A 21,298-nucleotide genomic window follows, 5' to 3' on the forward strand; every position below is an offset into this window, starting at 1 on the left:
TCCTCATTTGCTTCCAAATAATCCTCCCTCTCTTGCTCTTTTTAATCTTCATCTTCATTTGTCTCTGTTGGCTCCTTTGAATATATATAGGGCAGAAGAACCAGTATGTGAGAAGGCTCAAAGGTAAATGAGAACATGGAATTTTCAACTTCATACACTATGGTCTAAACCACTTCAGCTTGTTCACTGTAGTTAGAGTATGTTCACAGTGTAGCTGGAGCATGATAGACAAAAAGGGAGAGGACTCTAAAAAGATTAACTAGTCAGATCCTCGGGGAAGCTAGATTAGATCGAAGGTCCAAAGAAGCCTTTGAAAAATCTGAAGCTGGTAATAGCATTATCAGATTTGTGAGTTACAAAGATTGCTTTGGGTGTAGTGTGTAGGATAGTGTAGTAGCATATTCTAGCTTTGAGTTCTCAGTTTCCCCCTCTAGGTGACCAGCCTCATGGAGCATAGACTACATCTCATTTGTCTTTGATAGCTACCATCTAAGCAATATCTAGAATAGTCGACCATCAATAGATTTTTTTTTGTATATAAATGCATATTTAGAATATAATTACAGATTATTTTTAAAAGCATCTTTATGAAATGTATTTTATAACTTTCATCTCCATTAAAAAGCTTAATTATTCAGCTTATAATCACATGACTTAACATGACACCTTGAATGCCATTATTTTGACATTGATAACATTGATAAAGACCTTTGTTTACCTTTCTGAAAGCCTTGCAAGGTTGTAAATGCAAAAGATGTTGACTTCATGTATGTAGAGCTCATTCAGCGCTGCAAGCAGCTGTTCCTCACCCAGATAGACACTGTTGATGACCACGTTTACCACATGCCAAGTTTCCTCCAGTCTATTGCAAGTGTCTTGCTTTACCTTGATACAGTAAGTGAAATTATTCATTAAACTGAGCACGGTTTTAGCTATTTAATCTCAGTTCTTTAGATAATTTCATGGAGTCATATGAATTATATGTATTTGGTACAGGCACCACTGTGATCAAGGTGACATTTTTAATTAGTACTTTGTGTTAATAGAATTATTGTCAGGAAACTTGACTTCTTGTTATTCAAAGCAGGAAAAGTTATTTGTTATTCGTTTTATCTTTAAGAGATTAAGATTACTGCTTAGGATAGAATTTCACCTTAAGTATCATTCAGACAGCTTTATTCTAATTTTTTTAGGCAGTCACAGTAAGTGTTCAGCTTATTTGTAGATCATATATAAGCCAGGTTTTTTATTTATCTAATATGTGTCCACTTGAGTTGTAATTACTTTGGATATTTGTGTTATTCATATATTTTTTATTCCCTCCTCTAACTTGTAGTTTGCTCTCCATTTCTGATAGGTTCCTGAGGTGTATACTCCAGTTCTGGAACATCTCATGGTGGTACAGATAGACAGTTTCCCACAGTATAGTCCAAAAATGCAGTCAGTGTGTTGTAAAGCCATAGTGAAAGTCTTCCTAGCCTTAGGGGGAAAAGGACCAGTTCTTTGGAATTGCATCAGTACCGTGGGTAAGTTTGGAACTCATCCTTGTTTTTATGATGATGAAAGACAAATACTTAACATGTTGTTTGATATAGATACCTTTCATATCTTTTGATGCCTATTGGAAAACTCATGTTTTGGTGGATCAAAACCTCCTTTTTCCATCTCTTTTTTTCTTCCTTTTGCTTCTGAATCTTAATAGTCCAAAATTTTAAACTAAAGATAATAACAAACTTAAAGGAAAATAAAATTAAGAGATATAGTTACATTCAGTGAAATAATGGTTTACTTTTTGTTGTTTCCTTTATTTTTGTTTTCATTTTCTTTTTTCAGTGCATCAGGGTTTAATCCGAATATGTTCTAAGCCAGTGATCCTTCAAAAGGTAAACTCTGAATCTAATGTTTTGGTATTTAGTCTTTTGTCACTGGAAGTTAGAAGTGATACTGGGGTTTTTAGTCCATGAATATACAAAAATGTTCTTTTAGTTATTAGCCATCCCTCACATTTTGAGAAATGTAGAACATAATGCCAGGTAAATAAACTTCTCTTAAGTTGTGGAACATCCTTAAATGTAACTTTACTATTATTTATACAGTTTTATAAGAAGGGAATGTTTTCTGTCTTGAAACTCTGAGGCAAAATGCTTAGGTGTGTCATGGAAGGCATATCTTAGTTACTTGAAGTTATAGGAACTAGGATGAGGTGGAAGATTGACCTGAGCAGGAAAGTGAGATAAATGACTCATAACACATTCCTTGGGTATTGTTGTGACATATTTGTTCTTGCATCACTATTTTAGTCCCTGTTAGAAAAATTATGATTTCTTTTTCAGCTTGCTTATTATCCTTTCATGCTATACTATCTCCCTCAAATTACAGTCTCCTACTAGTGGGTGTTTTAGCTTAGAAGACTCTGAAAATCAGAACTTTCTGGCAGCTGTGCTTATTTTGTGAATCCACTAGTAAATATTGGCATGTTGTCTTCCTGCCTAGGGTGTTGAGTCTGAATCTGAAGACTATCGTGCATCAGAGGAAGTTAGAACTGGCAAGTGGAAAATGCCCACATATAAAGACTATTTGGATCTTTTTAGAAGTCTCCTGAGTTGTGACCAGATGATGGTAAAAATGACTATTTTAAAGTTCCTCTAATTAGTCTCTATAGTTTTACCCTTAAACCTTTTTTTTTTAAAGATTTTATTTATTTATTTGACAGACAGAGATCACAAGTAGGCAGAGAGAGAGAGAGGAGGAAGCAGGCTCCCTGCTGAGCAGAGAGCCGGATGTGGGACTCGATCCCAGGACCCGGGGATCATGACCTGAGCCAAAGGCAGAGGCTTTAACCCACTGAGCCACCCAGGCGCCCACTCTTAAACCTTTCTTATTTTAGAATTAAATTTTACTAACTTTTCCATTGTTTTTTAAAAAGTAATTTGAGTAATAAAAAACTGAAATGGTATAAGTTAAGAGCAAAACCATAGAACTCATGTAAACGTAGTAATTGCCTTAGCTGAGTCCTCATTTCATCTGTGAGTAACCAGTGTAATATGTTTGATGCTAAGTTATTCTTCCTAAGAGATCCAGCCTCTTAGGTAACAAAAGTATAACAGTATTGTCACCATGGAAGAACTATTCTCTTTTTATATATTAAAGATGAAGATTAAAAAGCTAAATCTCACTGATTCAGTAAGTGTGAAGAAGATTGGTGCACAGTTCTTTACATTATTTGTGATTAGAATAATGCCTCCTGCTTATTGCTTCTGGTAGATATTTCTCTGATGTCAACTTTAAGCCGGTTCAGCCTAGGAAAAACAATTTTTGTCCATAAATTATTTCTATCCTGTGAAAAATTTTAGGAGTTTTTAGTTGTTTTTGTATTGAGGTAAAATAGTATAGTAGTGTTAATTTTACCTACTATATTTCTTATGTGTGATGTCAGATATTCCTATATTTTGAGGCCAAATTCCATAGAAATTTGACTGAGTAAAGGCAGAGTAATTGGCCTATATTTTTGAAATAGAATAGTTTCACTTTTATAGAAGTGATAAATTATACATTTAAGTCCATTCTGGGGATAGGTGTATATTTATCACGTGCATGTATGCTTACATGTGTATATATATATGTGCATGCATGCAAATTTTTGTGTGTGTATATATATAAATGTATATGCATGTGTATTTCTACAAACATAAGTATATAATATATGTGTGTGTATAGTATACAAATGTGTTTTTACACACACACACACACATACACACACACACACATTAAGTGAGATAAATGTTTTGACAAGGTTTGACCTAAATCTCATTTGCTACTCTCTACTTAGTAAGTATCTGTTACATGCCTGGGTAGGTCATATCTGACTGAAATGATTTTGTCCTAATTTATCAAAGTGTCTACATTTTGCAGCTTGAAAACTTCCAGGTAAATCTTCTGTAGTTACTAAATATGCACGTACACATATGCATTGTAATGCTTATACTGATACTTTTTTTGCATAAAATTTTGAAGTTTATTATTTTTCTTTAAAGGATTCTCTTTTAGCAGATGAAGCATTTTTCTTTGTGAATTCCTCCCTTCAAAATCTGAATCATTTGCTATATGATGAATTTGTCAAATCAGTTTTGAAGATTATTGAGAAATTGGATCTTACACTAGAGAAACAGAATGCTGGGGGACACAAGGTTAGAAGTTTTTGTTAATAATAATTTTGCATCATTTTTATACCAGCTTCTCTTTGTATGAAAGCATCTGGGGAAAATGCCACATTTGTAGAGTAGCGGCATTCATGTGTGTCATTGATACTTTGCTATTTGAATAGCAAAGTGTGTAGAAAATGTTATCCCTAGATTTGGTCAAAAAATAATTCATATGTTTAATATTTTAAAACCACTTATTTTTTAAAAAGTTATTTACTAGACTTGTTACTCATTTCTTAGCAATGGTAAAGAGTCAGATCTTACTTTATGTAAACGTGACTTTTTGCAGTAGGATAGGGAAACCTAGGATTCCTCTTGTTTATAGCTAAGGAAACTCCAAAGCCTGGGTGCAGAGTAGTAAATGTATTCTTGAGATAGTAGAATATAGGCATTAGGCAGGAAAGGAAGAGTACACCTTCTTTTTTTTCTGTACCCAGATTTCTTGGCCTGAATGGAAGGTAAGTCATGGTCTAAGGCTGCCAGCTAGAAGCTGCTCTGCTCTTATCTGAGGACAAGTTTTAGTAAAACACTATGGTAATGACAGTAGTGTTGAAGGGCTTGAGTTCTAGTGGAAAACATCTAATTTGCTTTTTAGCCCCGTAGTTTTTTTTCTTAGATTAGATTATGCTTGTTAGTACATGTGTACTTCCACTGCAATACTGTGAAGTTAGACAAGAGATCATGGGGTGGATATGCAGAGGATAAAGAAGCAGTAAAAGGCCATTTTTCACATTGAATGTATTGGATTTGTTTTGTTCTATTTTTTTATGTTGGTTGATGGGAACACCAGTGTGTCTTTTATTGCTTTTTATGCTTTGTGTATGTCTAAAATAATTTCATTGAAAAACTTGCTGAAAGGGGCTTCTTGGAACTGTGTCAGCCAACAAACCTGCTTCTTAGGACACACGTCTTTGTCACTTTCTTTGTCTTCAGTGGCTTTCCTTGCACTTCTTTCTCTTCTTGTTTTCTGCTCTCTTCTGTTTTCTGACCTTTTTACTTCATCTCCAGCATGTCAGTGGTCACTTCTGTGAGCATTTCCCAAGTAATCCTATACTCCTCCTTACCCTCCTTTATAGCTTCCAGTTTGGGTTTCTCTCTTTCTTTCTTTTTTTAAGATTTGTTTGTTTATTTGAGAAAGAGAAAATGGACATGTACATGCAAGTTGGAAGCAGACTCTCAGCTGAGCACAGAACCCAACCCAGGACTTGGTCCCAGGACCCTGAGATCATGACCTGAGCTGAAATCAAGAGTCAGCTGTTTAACACACTGAGCCACCCAGGTGCTCCCCAGTCTGTATTTCTCGCTGCTTGTTTAACATAACCACCTGAGTTTCATAACACAAGCGCAGTATGTTCATAGTAACTTACTGATACTTAACACTGTCCGTTTTTTCTGTTTCTCAGCTTGAAACCTCCAAGTCATTACTGATACTTTCTGTGTTCTAAATTTTTACCTCTGTCAAGGCATCATTGCTTCAAGAAGTTATAGCTGCCCCCTTTATATTTTTGTATTTGTACCATTCTTCTATCATTTCACTTTGTTACTTCCTATGTGTCCTTTTCTTTAATGTTTTCTGCAAGCTCTGTCAGCTTTATTAAATTTTATTTGTTGTAATTTTAATTGAGGACCCATCTATACCTTTCTCACTTTGATACAATGTTTGTTTGGGTAAATCTCCTTTTAAGGATGAAAATGAAGCTACTGGTGTTTGGGTGATCCCGACCTCAGATCCAGCTGCTAACTTCCATCCTGCTAAACCCAAAGATTTTTCAGCTTTCATTAACCTGGTGGAATTTTGCAGGTATTTTTAAAAATTTTAATTATTTAAGGGTGGAAATCACCCTTCTGGCTATAGGATAGGAAAACCACTTATGTAGATGTATGAAATGAAATAGTAAAAGAATTAAACTCTAACTTTGCTTATATGAACCATTAAAATATATTTAAACATTCCAGCTTAGAGTTACCATTGTTTTTCTCTTTGAAAGATGCTCAGGTAGGGGAAAAAAAGGAATATGAAAATGTTTATGTAATGGAATCATACACCTTTTTGATTATATCCCTTATAATTTTGAAGCTGAATAAAAATATATGATAAAAATTCTACATTAAGCTTTTAATTTGTTTTTACAGAGAGATTCTTCCTGAGAAACATGTAGAATTTTTTGAGCCATGGATACATTCATTTGCATATGAATTAATTTTGCAGTCTACACGGTTGCCTCTCATCAGTGGTTTTTACAAATTGCTCTCTGTTGTTATGAGAAATGCCAAGAAAATAAAATATTTTAAGGTAAGTATTTTTTTCTGGGAACATTGAATATTCTTGTGTTTTTTTAGGTTGCATGAGTGTGTATAAAGGCATTATAAAAGATTATAGTGTATTGCAGTTTTAAAAATCTCTATTTTACATACTTTTAAAAACTGATAGCATGACTGGCAATTGAATGACACTGTTAAAAAAGTTAACTAATAGCATTTTCTGTTCTGATTTACTAGCACCTGGCTAATAAGGTTAGATTAACAGCGGTTCTCAAAGTGTGGTTGTAGGACCAGTATCAGCATTACTTGGGAAATCTGTGCCCTTTCCAGATTTACCTAATCAGAAACTCTGGGGGCAAGGCTGAGCAATCTGTGTTAACAAACCACCCAGGTCCTCTGGTGACTAGTGACATTTGAGAATAGCTAAATTAGTATACCTAACACCCTAGTCAATTATGAGTGGTCCAGCTGGTTAGTTATAAGATGAATAGTTCTCTTGGGTCATAGGTATATGTGTTGGAAGACCGGGAAGGGGGAATAGATTAAGCTAGGCCTCTGGCTTTTGACCAGCCATTCATTTTCCATCTTATGCTTTGTTTCTCACTGACCTCTGCCTGAAGTGTTATTGGGGCCAATTTTTTTCCTGTCTGCAGAAGGCCTTGGCAAAGTGAAAATGAATTCATCCCTTAGAAGTAAGACTGGGAACTGCTAGATTAGGGCATTCAAATCCATAATTATTGTTTACTTTACTGATTTACTGCTTTATTCAATAGGGAGTTGGTCTGAAGAGTCAGACACAGTCTCCTGAGGATCCAGAAAAATATTCTTGCTTTGCTTTACTTGCAAAATTTGGTAAAGAGGTAACTTTTAAATGATTTATGCAGTATTATCATATGCTATTTAAAAAGGGAAGTATATTGATAAAAAAATCTTAGTGATCATAAATTGTCTAATTACTTAAAAATTGGTTTGCTTAATCCAGATTGGGATTAAGGGATTCGGAAACACTAATAGAGGAAATCATTGTGTTTCAAAAGTCCCTGAGTTTTCATGATACAGCTTGAATAATGTCAACTTGAAACTAATGGATTCTTTAGCTCTCTTATAATAAGAACTAAGTACTTCAACAAATGAACTTTTCCTGGAGATCAGCTTAATTTGTAAACTAGGCTATGTCATGTAAGCTGCATGATCACCTTTTATATTTGAGAATAGGGTAAATGTTTTTTAATGATTTTTCAAATTATAGGCTCCAGGTACATAGCACTTTATTACTCTTCTTTCTTATTAAGGTATCAGTTAAAATGAAGCAATACAAAGATGAACTTTTGGCCTCCTGTTTGACCTTTATTTTGTCCCTGCCACATGACATCATTGAACTTGATATTAGAGCCTACGTTCCTGCATTGCAGGTAGATGCATTGTCTTAAGCAAATCCATTTCTTCACATAATGTTATGTTTTCCGGAAAACATGGTATTAAGGTCTTGCCACTGCAGTCATGGTTGGTGCTTCCCCATAAAACACCCCTGGTTCTGCCACTTAGTAGCTTTGGGGTTTAGGATACTTGGCTTGGCCTCTCAAAGCTTCCCTTATAGGTGGACATGAGGATTAAGCCTGTGTATTAAAAGTCTGCAGTATAATATCAACTACATAGATTGGTGGTGCTTGTTTTCCCAAGCGTGACCTGGGATGCACCTGCTCACCTCCAGCAATATCTGTCAGTAGAAGCGTTTATTCATTAGAAACCAAAAGTGATTTGTGTTTTTTTTCTATAAATATTAAATTCCCTGCATTTCAGTTTACCTTGTTTGTATTAATATATAGATGGCTTTTAAACTGGGCCTGAGCTATACCCCATTGGCAGAAGTAGCCCTGAATGCCCTAGAAGAATGGTCACTTTACATCTGCAAACATGTAATTCAGCCCCATTATACAGACATTTTACCCAGCCTTGATGGATATCTGAAAACTTCAGCCTTATCAGGTAAGGTTTAGAAGAATTGTGATGTGTATCTTAAATAAAATGGTAATGTAATAATTTTAATAGGACTATTTGTATTTTTGTAACTTCTGAAATTTGAACATATCTAAAATATGTTTGATTGATATTTATGTTATCTTCCCAATAGCCAGTATAGTTGGGACATAAATAACACTGGAACATATAATTGAGGTATTAAAACTGTTTTTTATTTTACTCACTTACATCCTATCAAGATTTATAAAATCTTCAAGGGCAAGAACTCTATCTCTAGTATCTTGAACTCCTTATAAATCCTAATACACTGCCTTGCAATAAATAAATAAATTGTTAAATGGGAATTAAAACTATAAAAATTCAATACTAATTTTACATTTTGTTGAGTTTTACTGGTTTTCCAAATATAATTGATGAAGCACTAATGTTAACCAGTTTTGAAGAATTATCATAGTAGAAATAGGTTTGGGAAAAGATTAAAAGGAATCTTTTAATTTTACCCACTCTCTGTTTTTCCCTGTCTTCTAATTATCAAGAATACACATTTATGGATAGATAAATCCTTTCCTTGAAACAATCACAGTATCTTATTAATTTAAAGGAACAAAGAAAAATAGCAGTTAGAGTTTAGGAGGACAGATTTACTTGAACCAGAATGAAGATGGACATTGTTATTAGATGGAGCAAAAAGAAAGATTCAGATTGGAGAAAGACACTGAAATATTGCTAAGAATTTAAATATTATTGCCATGAAAAATTAAGTGAATTAAGTGAAAAATTAGGTTAATTTGTAAAACTATGTAAATCTTTTTTTTTTTTTTTTAAGATTTTGTTTATTTATTTGACAGACAGAGATCAAAAGTAGGCAGAGAGGCAGGCAGCGGGGGGGTGGGGAGCAAGCTCCCCGCTGAGCAGAGAGCCCAATGTGGGGCTCGATCCCAGGACCCTGGGACCATGACTTGAGCCGAAGGCAGAGGCTTTAACCCACTGAGCCACCCAGGCGCCCCTATGTAAATCATTTTTTTGTTCAACTTAAGTTTTGTTGGTTTGGAAACATTAGGTGGAAGCTCTGTGACACATTTTATTCATTGAGTCTGGTTTTTATGACACCCTTGATGCATATTCAGAGTTTAAGAAGAGTCACAGTTTTGAGAGATTTTCTGTAAATGCTAGAAATAACAAGCATTATTTAGAAACCAAAAAATATAAGCTAATTAATGTTTATATATATAAGCTAATTAATGTTTATAGCTTACTTAGGCTTTTAAAATTAACATTATGTAAGGATTGCTGCTATTTGAGTAAATCACTGAAAATACATGGACTTAGTTTATTTTTTGTGAAGATTTTATTTATTTATTTATTTGACAGAGAGAGAGATAGCGAGAGGGGGAATACAAGCAGGGGTAGTGGGAGAGGGAGAAGCAGGCCTCCCACCAAGCAGGGATCCTGATGCAGGGCTCGATCACAACCCAAGCCGAAGGCAGACACCTAATGACTAAGCCACCCAGGCGCCTCTACCTACATGGATTTAATTTTAAAAAAATGATTCTGTCTAGTAACAAATGGTACTTTTTGCTTTCGGGAATTTAGTTCTGTCAGTTAGCTCATTGAAAAAAATTTATGTTTCTTTTGGGGTCCTTGGGTGACTCAGTCGGTTAGATGTCTGACCTCAGCTCAGGTCATGATCTCAGGGTCCTGGAATCAAGCTCTGTGTCAGGCTTCCTGCTCAGCAGGGAGTCTGCTTCTCCTTCTTCCTCTCTGTCTGCCTCTCCCCCGACTCATGCTCTCACTGTCTCTCAAATAAATAAATAAATAAAATCTTTAAGAGAAAAGGAAAAGATTTATGTTTCTTTTAAATTAATAAGGGACGATACTGTGATTCTTTTAAGCAAAGGATTTACTCATAAATATGTGTATTCTAGATTATTAGAAGATGGGGAAGTGGGTAAAATCAAATAAAAGAAAATCCATAATCTTAAAGACAACTACTCTTTTTATTTATTTTTTTAAAGATTTTATTTATTTGAAAGAGAGAGAATAAGACGGGAGAAAGAGGGAGAAGCAGACTCCATGGAGCTGGGAGCCCAATGTGGGTCTCGATCCCAGGACTCTGGAATCATGACCTGAGCCGAAGGCAGTTGCTTAACTAACTGAGCCACCCAGGCGGCCCCACAACTACTCTTTTTAGTAATGTTTTATTTGAAATGATCAAACTTTCTGGATAGTTTCATTAATAGTGAAAGGAACTCCTGTATAGTCTTTACACAGATTCCACAAGTAAGATTTTGTTCCTTGTGCTTTATTGTTAGATGTGCTCTCCTTGTATTACGAGATAATACATGTGTGTGTATTTATACATGACTTTTTTTTTTTCCTGAACCCCTTATGATTGCGGAAACCATGGATATATATGCCTAAATGTTGCAATGTGTCTTTCTTTCTTTCTTTCTTTCTTTTTTTTTAAGATTTCATTTATTTTAGAGAGACAGGGCTTGAACAGGGGGAGGAGCAGAAAGAGAGGGACAAGCAGACTGTGGGCTGAGTGTGGAGCCTGATGCAGGGCTCAACCCAGTGACCCTGAGATCACGACCAAGCTGAAACCAGGAGTCAGTCACTTAACCAACTGAGCCACTCAGGTGCCCCATAATGTGTATTTCTTAAGAATGAGGACATTATTTTACATAACCATGGTATCATTATCAAAATCAGGAAAAATAACATGGGTACATTATTCTTTTCTAATCTACAGTCCAAATGTAGATTTCTTAGTTGTCCCATTAATTTCTTTTATAGCTGTATTTTTCCTGGTCCAGAATTCAGTCTAGGATCATGTTTCATTTAATAGTCATAGTGCCTTAGCTTCCTTGAATGTGGGTATCTCTTCACCCTTTCTTAGTTCTCATAATGTTGACATTTTTTGAAGATTATAGGCCATGTATTTTTAGTGTGGGCTTGTCCGATGTCTCATAATAGGATTCAGTTGTGCTGTTTTGAGAGAAACACCCAGAACTGACGCTGTGGACTCCTCACAGCGTCATGATAGTAATTGGTGCCATTACCAGTCATGTTCATTTTGACCTTTTGCTTAGTGAGTTTCTGCTTCATATTTTCCTGACTATAAATTGACTGCTTTCACTTGGTGGGAGTTAAACTCTTCCTCTCCTCTTCCTAAAGTGATTCAGTCCTAAGACCTTCAGGTGGTACAGAGGAAGTTAGGTGTTAGCATTGCAGTGGTGCTCCCCAGGAACATGAGGACAGCCCTGAGGGGCAGCCTGGCATGGGTGTCAGAGTTGGAGCAGGGTGGGGGGCACGCACATGTTGGGGCAGCCTTATAGGGTATGGGGGTCAAAGTAGGATGGGGAATGTGACATATGGGGGATTGATCAAATAAATAGATTAAGGTTAATGGAAACTAGCTTTCCCTTTGTTAGAGAGGGGAGTTACAAATAGAGAAAACTAAAGTGAACCCTGTGGTATTGGATAGGAAGTGGATGTATCTGTGTGAAATCGTTCTCCCTCCTTCCCTCTCCTTCTCTCTTTTTTTCTCTCTTTCTTTGTCTTTTTCTCACATGAACACACATACATACATATATGGTTAAGTAAAGGTAGAAATAGAGATGAAAGTGTGAGTGTGTGTGTAAAATACGTGCATATATTTCCAATCAGTCCACTTAAAGGACCTGCCTTGGAGTAGTGATACCTTAATAGTAATGAGCAAACCTATTGCCCAGACTGTAGCTTCTAAATGTCACTGTACACTAAAAGAAACTAGTAGTCTTTGGAGAGATGATTGGCTCCAGCTTGGGACTGGGAATATACAAGATAGACCTAGAATATTGTATTTTCTGAGACATCTGGAAATTAAGGAAGTGTTCAAAGAATGATGGAGAAAAGTTGCAGGCCAAACTAGGGTTAATTTGGGTCAGCAAAAGAAGATAATCACAGGGAAGGATCAAGACAGTGGAGTAGAAGAATTCTGAGTGTACTTCCTCCCATGGACATACCAAGCTACAATCACATATAGAGCACCTCTCTCTGAGAATGACCTGTGACTAACAAAACAGGTCTTTTACAGCTAAAGGTAAAGAAAAAGTCACATTGAGACAGGAAGGGCAGACATGAAGACTGGCCAAGACCCTTACCCCCAGTGCAAAGACCCACAAACAGGAGGGCGGTTCTCCCCGAGGAGCAAAGGGTTCAAGGCCTATATTGGGCACCTCTTTCCTGGGAACCTGTACCAGGAAGATGAGCCCCATGATACATGGTTTTCAAAACCACTGAGACTTAATTCTGGAAGAGTTGAAAGGCTATGGAAAACCAAGACTGCACTCTTAAAGGGCCTATATATAGACTCATTCACTCTGAGACTGAGCACAGAGGAAGCAGTTTGAAAAACACCTAGGCCATATGTGAAGGAGAGTAACTGGCTGATTTTAGAGTGTGTGCTGGAGGGGCAGGGCTATGTAGGAACTTTCTCTGGGAATGGAAGTGTTGATGGATGCCAGCTCTGACAACTCTGTCTTGCTGGCACCATTCACCCTGTCCTGATGTTCCTTTGTGAACCAGCCCTGTGCAACCTGCCCACTTTGGAAGGCACCCCTCCAAAATTGCTCCCACCCCACTGTACTGGCAGGTGACTTTGGCCCAGACCAGTGCTGCTCAACCCCAAGAGGCTCCAACCCCATCACATCCTGTAGGCAGCCTCAGCCAGGACTGCTTCCCCACCATCAACTCCTGCCTTGCAGGGGCAGCCCCACCACCAGTGTATCCAGAACAGTCATAGCCAGCCCTCACAGACAGCAGATTAGATGATATAAAAGAATGGATCAGTGAAGACAGGGTGGTGGCAAGACAGGGAGATGGAAATTACTACAGGGTGGTAAGGACAGGGTGTTGGAAATTACTCAAATGAAACAGGAAAAGAAAAATGAATTTTTAAAAATAAGAATAAGGGTTCTTTGGGGCAACATCAAGCATACTAACAGGAGTCCAGAAGAAGTAGACAATGGGACAGAAATTTTACTTAAGTAAGTAATGGCTGAAAACTTCCCTAACCTTTGGGAGGAAACAGACATCCAGGTCCAAGAAACACAGAGAGATCCAAACAAGCTGAACCCAAAGAGGTCCATAGCAAGCCCATAATTAAAAAGGCAAAAAAAAAAAAACAATACAATCCTAAAAGCAGCAAGAGAAAAGCAACTAATTATATAGAAAGAAAACCCAGTTTATGAACTGATTTTTCAGCCAAAACTTTGCAGGCCAGAAGAGAGGAGCATGATTTTTTTTTAAATGATGAAAAGAAAAAAAGAAAGAAAAAACAAAAAACAACTACAATCAAGAATATTCTTCCCAGTGAGGTTATCATCCAGAATTAAAGGAGAGAGAGGTTTCTCAGACAAAAACCGAAGGAGTTTATCACTATAAAACAGGCCTTACAAGAAACATTAAAGGGACTTCTTTAAGTTGAAAAGCAAGGGCATTAATTAGTAACAAGAAAATACATAAAAGTACAAATCTCACTAGTAAAGGTAAATACATAGTGAAAGTAGTGGATTAATCACTTGTAAAGCTAATATGAAGGTTAGAAAACAAAAGTAGTAAAAACAGTGGTATCTATGATAATTAGTTAAGAGATTGCAAAATAAAGAAATGTAAAATATTAAATAAAAAACAAAACATTAGGGGTAGTAAAAATGTGCTACTTTTAGAATATGTTATATCTTAACCATCTTTTTTTTTTTTTTTAAGATTTTATTTATTTATTTATTTGACAGAGATCACAAGGAGGCAGAAAGGCAGGCAGAGAGAGAGGAAGGGAAGCAGACTCCCCCCTGAGCAGAGAGGCCGACGCGGGGCTCGATCCCAGGTCCCTGGGATCATGACCTGAGCCGAAGGCAGAGGCTTCAACTCGCGAGCCACCCAGGCGCCCCACATCTTTTTTTTTTTTTTAAGATTTTATTTATTTGAGAGGTAGAGATAGAGCATGAGTAGGGGTGGGGGCAGAGGAAGAGGTAGAAGCAGAGTGCCCACTGAACTGGGAACCTGATGTGGGACTCAGTCCAAGGACCCTGAGATCATGGCATGAGCCAAAGGCAGACGCTTAACCGACTGAGCTACCTAGGCGCCCCTAATGATGTCAATTTAAAATGGACTGCTGTATACAAAGGATGTTAGGAACCTCATGGTAAACACAATTCAAAAACCTATAATAGGTACACAAATAATAAAGAGAAAGGAACCCAAATGCAACAGTTAAAGTCATCATATCACAAGGGAGGAGAATAAGAGGAAGGGATGAGAACTATAACACCAGAGAACAATGAACAAAATGGCAATAAGTACATACCTATCAATAATTACTTTAAGTGTAAATGTACTAATGCTCCAGTCAAAAGACAGTGGGTGAATGAATTAAAAAAAACTAAATGAGTCCCATCAATGTGCTGCCAGTAATGACTCACTTCAGACCAAAAGACAAAAAGACATACAGACTGAAAGTGAAGGGGTGGAAAGATCCTCTATGCAACTGGAAATGAAGAGAAAAGAAAATCCAGGGTAGTAGTACTTCTGTTGGACAAAATAGATCTTTTTTTTTTTTTTTTTAAGATTTTTATTTATTTATTTGACAGAGCTCATAAGTAGGCAGAGAGGCAGGCAGAGAGAGAGAGGAGAAAGCAGGCTCCCTGCCAAGCAGAGAGCCCGATGCGGGGCTCGATCCCAGGACCCTGAGAGCATGACCTGAGCTGAAGGCAGAGGCCTTAACCCACTGAGCCACCCAGGCGCCCCTTTTTAAAATTTTATTTTTATAAATACTTTTTGTTTTTTGACTTTTTTTAAAAAATGTGAGACAATATAGCCTTCAAAAGAAGACTATAACAAGGGACAAGCTCATTATATGATGGTAAAGGAATCAATCCAACAAGGGTACATAACAATTGAAAATATCTGTGTACCCAACATAGGAACACCTAAATAATGTCGAGCAAAAATTTACAAGGGAGAAATCAGCAGTAATACAATAATAGTAGGAGACTTTAACACCCCATTTACCTCAGTGGATAAATCAATCGTTAGTACAGAGAATAAGGAAATAGTGGCCTTAAATAACACATTGGACCAGATGGACTTCGTAGATATATATAGAACATTCATTCCAAAAGCAGCAGAATATGCATTCTTTTCGATTGCATGTGGGACATTCGCTAGGACATTCTCTAGGACAAATCATGTTAGGCCACAAAAGAAGTTTCAATAAATGTGAGAAGACTGAAGGTATATAAGCCATCTTTTCTGACTGTAATAGTATGAAACTATATATCAACTACCAGGGGAAAGAACTGGAATAAACAAACAGGTAGAGGCTAAACAACATGGTCACTAAACAGCTAATGAGTCAAGTTAGAAAGCAAAGAGAAAATTAAAAAAATACTTTGAGAGGCTCCTGGGTGGCTCAGTTGGTCATCTGCCTTTGGCTCAGGTCGTGATTCTGGGGTCCTGGGATTGAGCCCCATGTTGGGCTCCCTGCTTAGCAGGGACCCTGCTTCTCCCTCTTCCTCTGCCACTCTCCCTGCTCATGTGCTTTCTCTCTCTCTCAAGTAAATAAATAAAATCTTAAAAAGATAAAAAATATTTGAGACAAATGAAAATAGGAACATAACATTCCAAGCCTATGGGACACAGTAAAAGCAATTCTGAGGGAAATTTATAGCAATATAGGGCAATCTCAGGAAACAAAAGTCTCAAACCGTCTAACTTTATATCTAAAGGAACTAGAAAAAGACAAAGCACAAAGTTAGTAAAAGGAAGGAAATAATAAAGATCAGAACAGAAATGAAACGGATCAAAAAAGTAGAAAAGATCAACAAAACTAAGCTGGTTCTTTGAACATATTTTTTTAAAAATGGAGGGGCACCTGTGTGGCTCAGTTGCCAGGCGTCTGCCTTCAGCTCAGGTCATGGTCTCTGGGTCCTGGGATTGGGACCCACTTTGGGCTCCCTGCTACACGAGAAGCTTGCTTCTCCCTCCCCCACTCCCCCTGTTTATGTTCCCTCTCTCGCTGTGTCTCTCTTAAATAAAATCTTTAAAAAAAAAAAAAAAAGGATAAACCATTAGCTAGACTCATCAAGAAAAAAGAGAGCCCAAATAAAATCAGAAATGAAGCAGAAGCTACAACTGATACCATGAAAGTACAAGGGGTTATGAGAAATTACTACAAATAATTATATGCCAATAAGGGACAACCTAGTGTTTCTAGATAAATTGTAGAAACATGCAATCATCCAAGACTGAATTAGGAAGAACTGGAAAACCTGAACCGACCTATTACTAGTAAGGACGTTGAATTGGTATTCAAAAAACCCCTAACAACAAAAGTGCAGAACCAGATGGCTTCACAGGTGAATTCTACTACCATTTAAAGAAAAATTAATACCTATCCTCAAACTTTCAAAAGTTCAAAAAGGAGAGCACCTGGGTGGCTCAGTTGATCAAGCACCTGCCTTTGGCTCAGGTCATGATCTCGGGGTCCTGGGATCACGCCCTGCATTGGGCTCCCTCCTGTCAGGGAACCTGGTTCTCCCTCTCCTTCCCACTTTCTCTCGCTATCTATCTCTCAAATGAATAGGTAAAAAATCTTTTTTAAAGAAGAAAGTTGAGGGAATGCTTTTAGATAATTATACAAGGCCAGTACAACCAGGTAACCACAACCAGACAAAGACACTACAAAAGAAGAAAATTACAGGTCAACATCCTTAATGAACATAGATGCAAAAAATCATTAAATATTATATATATATAAGCAAACTGAATTCAACAATACATCAAAAGGATCATACAGAGTGATCAAGTGGGATTGATTCCAGGGAAGTAAGGATGGTTCAACATCCACAAATCAATCAGTGTGATACACCACATTAACAAAATGAGGGATAAAAATAATATGATCTTCTTAAGCAGAAAAAGCATTTGACACAATTCATCCATTTTTGATTAAAAAAAAAAAAAAAACCTCAACCAAGTGGGTATAGAGGGACCATACCTCAACACAATAAAGTCTGTGTATGACAGACTCACAGCTAACATCATACTCTGTGGTAAAAAGCTAAAAGCTTTTCCTTTTTTTAAAAAAAAAAGATTTTATTTATTTATTTGACAGAGATCACAAGTAGGCAGAGAGACAGGCAGAGAGAGAGGAAGGGAAGCAGTATCCCTGCCAAGCAGAGAGCCTGATGCGGGGCTCAAACCCAGGACTCTGGGATCATGACCTGAGCTGAAGGCAGAGGCTTTAACCCACTGAGCCACCAAGGTGCCCCTAAAAGCTTTTCTTTTAAGATCAGCAACGAGATAAGAATGTCAGCTCGCATCACTTTTATTCAGTGTGGTACTGATGTCCTTGCCATGGTAATCAGACCAAAAAATAAAAGGCATCTAGACTGGTAAGAAAGAAGTAAAATATGTAAAACTGTAATGATTTGCAGGGGACATTATACTATATATAGAAAACCCTGAAGACACCACTAAAAAACTTACCCATTAATTTGGAAAGTTGCGGGATACAGAATTAATATACAGAAATCTTTTGCACTTCTGTATACTAATAAAGAACTGTCAGAGGAATTACGAAAATTCTATTAACAATTGCATCAAAAAGAATAAAATACCTAGGAATAACCAAGGAAGTGAAAGACCTGTACTCTGAAACTATAATATTATAATGTTAATGGAAGAAATTGAAGATGTTACAAATAAATGGAAAGATAAACCCTACTCATGGTTTGGAAGAATTAATATTGTTAAAATGTCTGTACTATTCAAATCAATTTACAGATTCAGCGCAGTCTCTATCAAAATACCACTAGCATTTTTCACAGAATAGAACAAATAATCCCAAAATTTGTATGAACCACAGAAGACCCTACATAGCCAAAGCCATCTTGAGAAAGAAGTATAAAGCTGGAGATATCACACTCCCAGATTTCAAATGATACTACAAAGCTTAGTAATCAGAAAGTATTTTACTGGCACAAACACACACATAGATCAGTGGAATAGAATGGAGAGCCCAGAAATAAACCCACTCATGTGTGGTCGGTTAATCTACACTAGGAAGGTAAGAATATGCAATGGGGAAAGGACAGTCTCTTCAACAAATGGTGCTGAGAAAACTAGAGAGTTGCATGTGAAAGAATGAGATCGGACCATAGACAAAAATAATCTCAAAATGGATTAGAGACCTAAATGTAAGAGCTGAATTCATAAAATGCCTAAAATGTAGGAAGTAAACTGTTGGACGTTAAGCTGTATTATCTTCTGTCTCCTCAAGCAAGGACAACAAAAAGCAAACATAAGCCCAACCTTAAAACAGCAGTTCTGTCTTCTCAAACTAATACTAAGCACTGCTAACATCTTAGATGTTATGCATGTTAGCATGATCTTCAAGTCAGTAGGTCCTTAAAAAAATTGGCTTTCACTTTTAATGTAACTATTGCTGGTTCTAACTCACATAAGCAAAGATCTGTGGGAGTCCTACTAAGTCCCAATTGTGAAAAGCAGTCCACATACCAAAAAGCCTGAATTTGTGAGAAAATTACTCTCCTAAGTTGAGAACCAAACCACACCCAAAATTCTATTTCTTTTTTTTCCCCCTATTTATTTATTTATTTATTTATTTATTAAGACAGACAGACAACCAGCCAGAGAGGGAATATACAGGCAGGGGGAGTGGGAGAGGGAGAAACATGCTTCCTGCTGAGCAGGGAGCCTCACATGGGGCTCTATCCCAGGACGCTAGGATCATGACCTGAGCATCATGGGCAGATGCTTAACAACTGAACCATCCAGGTGCCCCCCAAAATTGTATTTCTGCAGTATTGCTGCTACTGTAGCTTTAACAGCTCATTGAATGTAACTTATTAAAATTTTTTACCAAGAAAACTTGGAGTGAATAATAGAGAATTGTTTTCCATACTCCCCAGACTTTCTCGGGACTCTCAGAGCTTGTGAGCACATGACACCATTGTCTGCAGCCACATCCATCCTTCTACAACTCCAGGTGGCAACATACACACATTCATTAACATGATCCCAAGGTCCTGCAGAGTTATATTCTTTTTCTTTTTTTCTTTTTTTCTTTTTCTTTCTTTCTTTCTTTCTTTTTCTTTTTCTTTTTCTTACTTTTTTTTTTTTTTTTTTTTTGTGGCTCTGCAATCACAGGGCTTTTTTAAATTAACATATATTATTTGCTTCAGGGGTACAGGTCTGTGAATCGTCAGTCTTACACAATTCATAGCACTCACCATAGCACATACCCTCCCCAATGTCCATACCACAGTCACCCTATCCCTCCCTCTCCCACCCAGCAACCCTCAGTTTATTGCCTGATATTGAGAGTCTCTTATGGTTTGTGTCCCTCCCTGGTCCCATCTTGTTTCATTTATTTTCCTTCCCTACGCCCCGAAATCCCCTGCTCTGCCTCTCAAATTCCTCATAATCAGAGAGATCATATGATGGTTGTCTTTTCTGATTGACTGATTTCGCTTATCCTAACACCCTCCAGTTCCATCCATGTGGTTGTAAATGGTAAGTATTCATCCTTTCTGATGGCTGAGTAATATTCCATTGTATGTATGAACCATATCTTTATCCATTCATCCATTGAAGGACATCTTGATTCCTTCCACACTTTGGCTATTATGGAAATTACTGCTGTGAGCATTGGGGTGCAGGTGCCCCTTCTTTTCACTACATAAGTATCTTTGGGGGTAATTACCTAGTAGTGCAATTACTGGGTCGTAGGATAGCTCTATTTTTAACTTCTTGAGGAACCTCCATACTGTTTTCCAGAGTGGTTGTACCAGCTTGCAGTCCCACCAACATTGTAAGAGGGTTCTGCTTTCTCCACATCCTCACCAACATTTGTTGTTCCCTGTCTTTATTTGTCATTCTAACTGGCCTAAGGTGGTATCTCATTGTGGTTTTGATTTGTATTTCCCTGATGCTGAGTGATGTGGAGCATTTTTTCATGTGTCTGTTGGCCATTAGTATGTCTTCTTTAGAGAAGTGTCTGTTCATGTCTTCTGCCCATTTCTTGACTGGATTATGTGGGTTTTTTGGTGTTGGGTTTTACAAGTTCTTTATAGACCTTGATTACCATCCCTTTATCTGTTATGTAATTTGCAAATATCTTCTCCCATTCCGTAGGTTGCCTTTTCATTTTGTTGACTGTTTCCTTTGCCATGGAGAAGTTCTTTATCCTAATCAAGTCCAGATAGTTTCTTTTTGCTTTTGTTTCCCTTGGCTTTAGAGACATGTCTTGTAAGAAGTTTCTGTGGTTGAGGTCAAAGAGGTTACTGCCTTTGTTCTCCTCTAGGATTTTGGTAGATTTCTGTCTCACATTTAGGTCTCTCAGCCATTTTGGGCTTATCTTTGTGTATGGTGTAAGAGAATGGTCCGGTTTCATTCTTCTGCATGTGATTGTCCAATTTTCCCAGCAGCATGTACTGAAGAGACTTTCCATTGTATATTCTTTCCTGCTTTGTTGAGGACTAGTTGACCATAGAGTTGAGGACCATTTCTGGGTTTTCTGTTCTGTTCCATTGAACTATGTGCCTGTTTTTTTGCCAGTACCATGCTGTCTTGATGATCTCGGCTTGGTAATATAGCTGGAAGGCAGTCATTGTTATGCCCTCCAGCTTTGGTTTTCTTTTTCAAGAATCCCCTGGTGATTCGAGATATTTTCTGGTTCCATACAAATTTTAGGATTATATGTTCTAGCTCTGTGAAAATGTTCTTGGTATTCTGACAGGGGTTGCATTGAGTGTGTAGATTGCTCTGGCGGCAGACATTGAACAGTG

At 37.2% G+C, this 21,298-nt stretch overlaps 1 protein-coding gene across 2 annotated transcripts in view; it reads left to right on the forward strand.

The window, feature by feature from the left end:
* Nucleotides 1–21,298, forward strand: part of LOC111155445 (protein kinase, DNA-activated, catalytic polypeptide) — a 222,726-nt gene that overhangs the window by 17,609 nt on the left and 183,819 nt on the right. For both annotated transcript variants that reach the window (XM_022515606.1, XM_022515607.1), the window contains exons 12-21: nt 730–894; nt 1,358–1,526; nt 1,834–1,883; nt 2,494–2,619; nt 4,035–4,187; nt 5,888–6,003; nt 6,336–6,495; nt 7,238–7,324; nt 7,757–7,876; nt 8,291–8,450. In XM_022515606.1, coding sequence (XP_022371314.1) covers nt 730–894; nt 1,358–1,526; nt 1,834–1,883; nt 2,494–2,619; nt 4,035–4,187; nt 5,888–6,003; nt 6,336–6,495; nt 7,238–7,324; nt 7,757–7,876; nt 8,291–8,450 — 1,306 coding nt within the window. The remainder of the gene's footprint in view (nt 1–729; nt 895–1,357; nt 1,527–1,833; nt 1,884–2,493; nt 2,620–4,034; nt 4,188–5,887; nt 6,004–6,335; nt 6,496–7,237; nt 7,325–7,756; nt 7,877–8,290; nt 8,451–21,298) is intronic.

This window comes from Enhydra lutris, unplaced genomic scaffold (genome assembly GCF_002288905.1).
Source record: "Enhydra lutris kenyoni isolate GAN:26980312 unplaced genomic scaffold, ASM228890v2 scaffoldscaffold41, whole genome shotgun sequence".
Taxonomy (NCBI): Eukaryota; Metazoa; Chordata; class Mammalia; order Carnivora; family Mustelidae; genus Enhydra; species Enhydra lutris.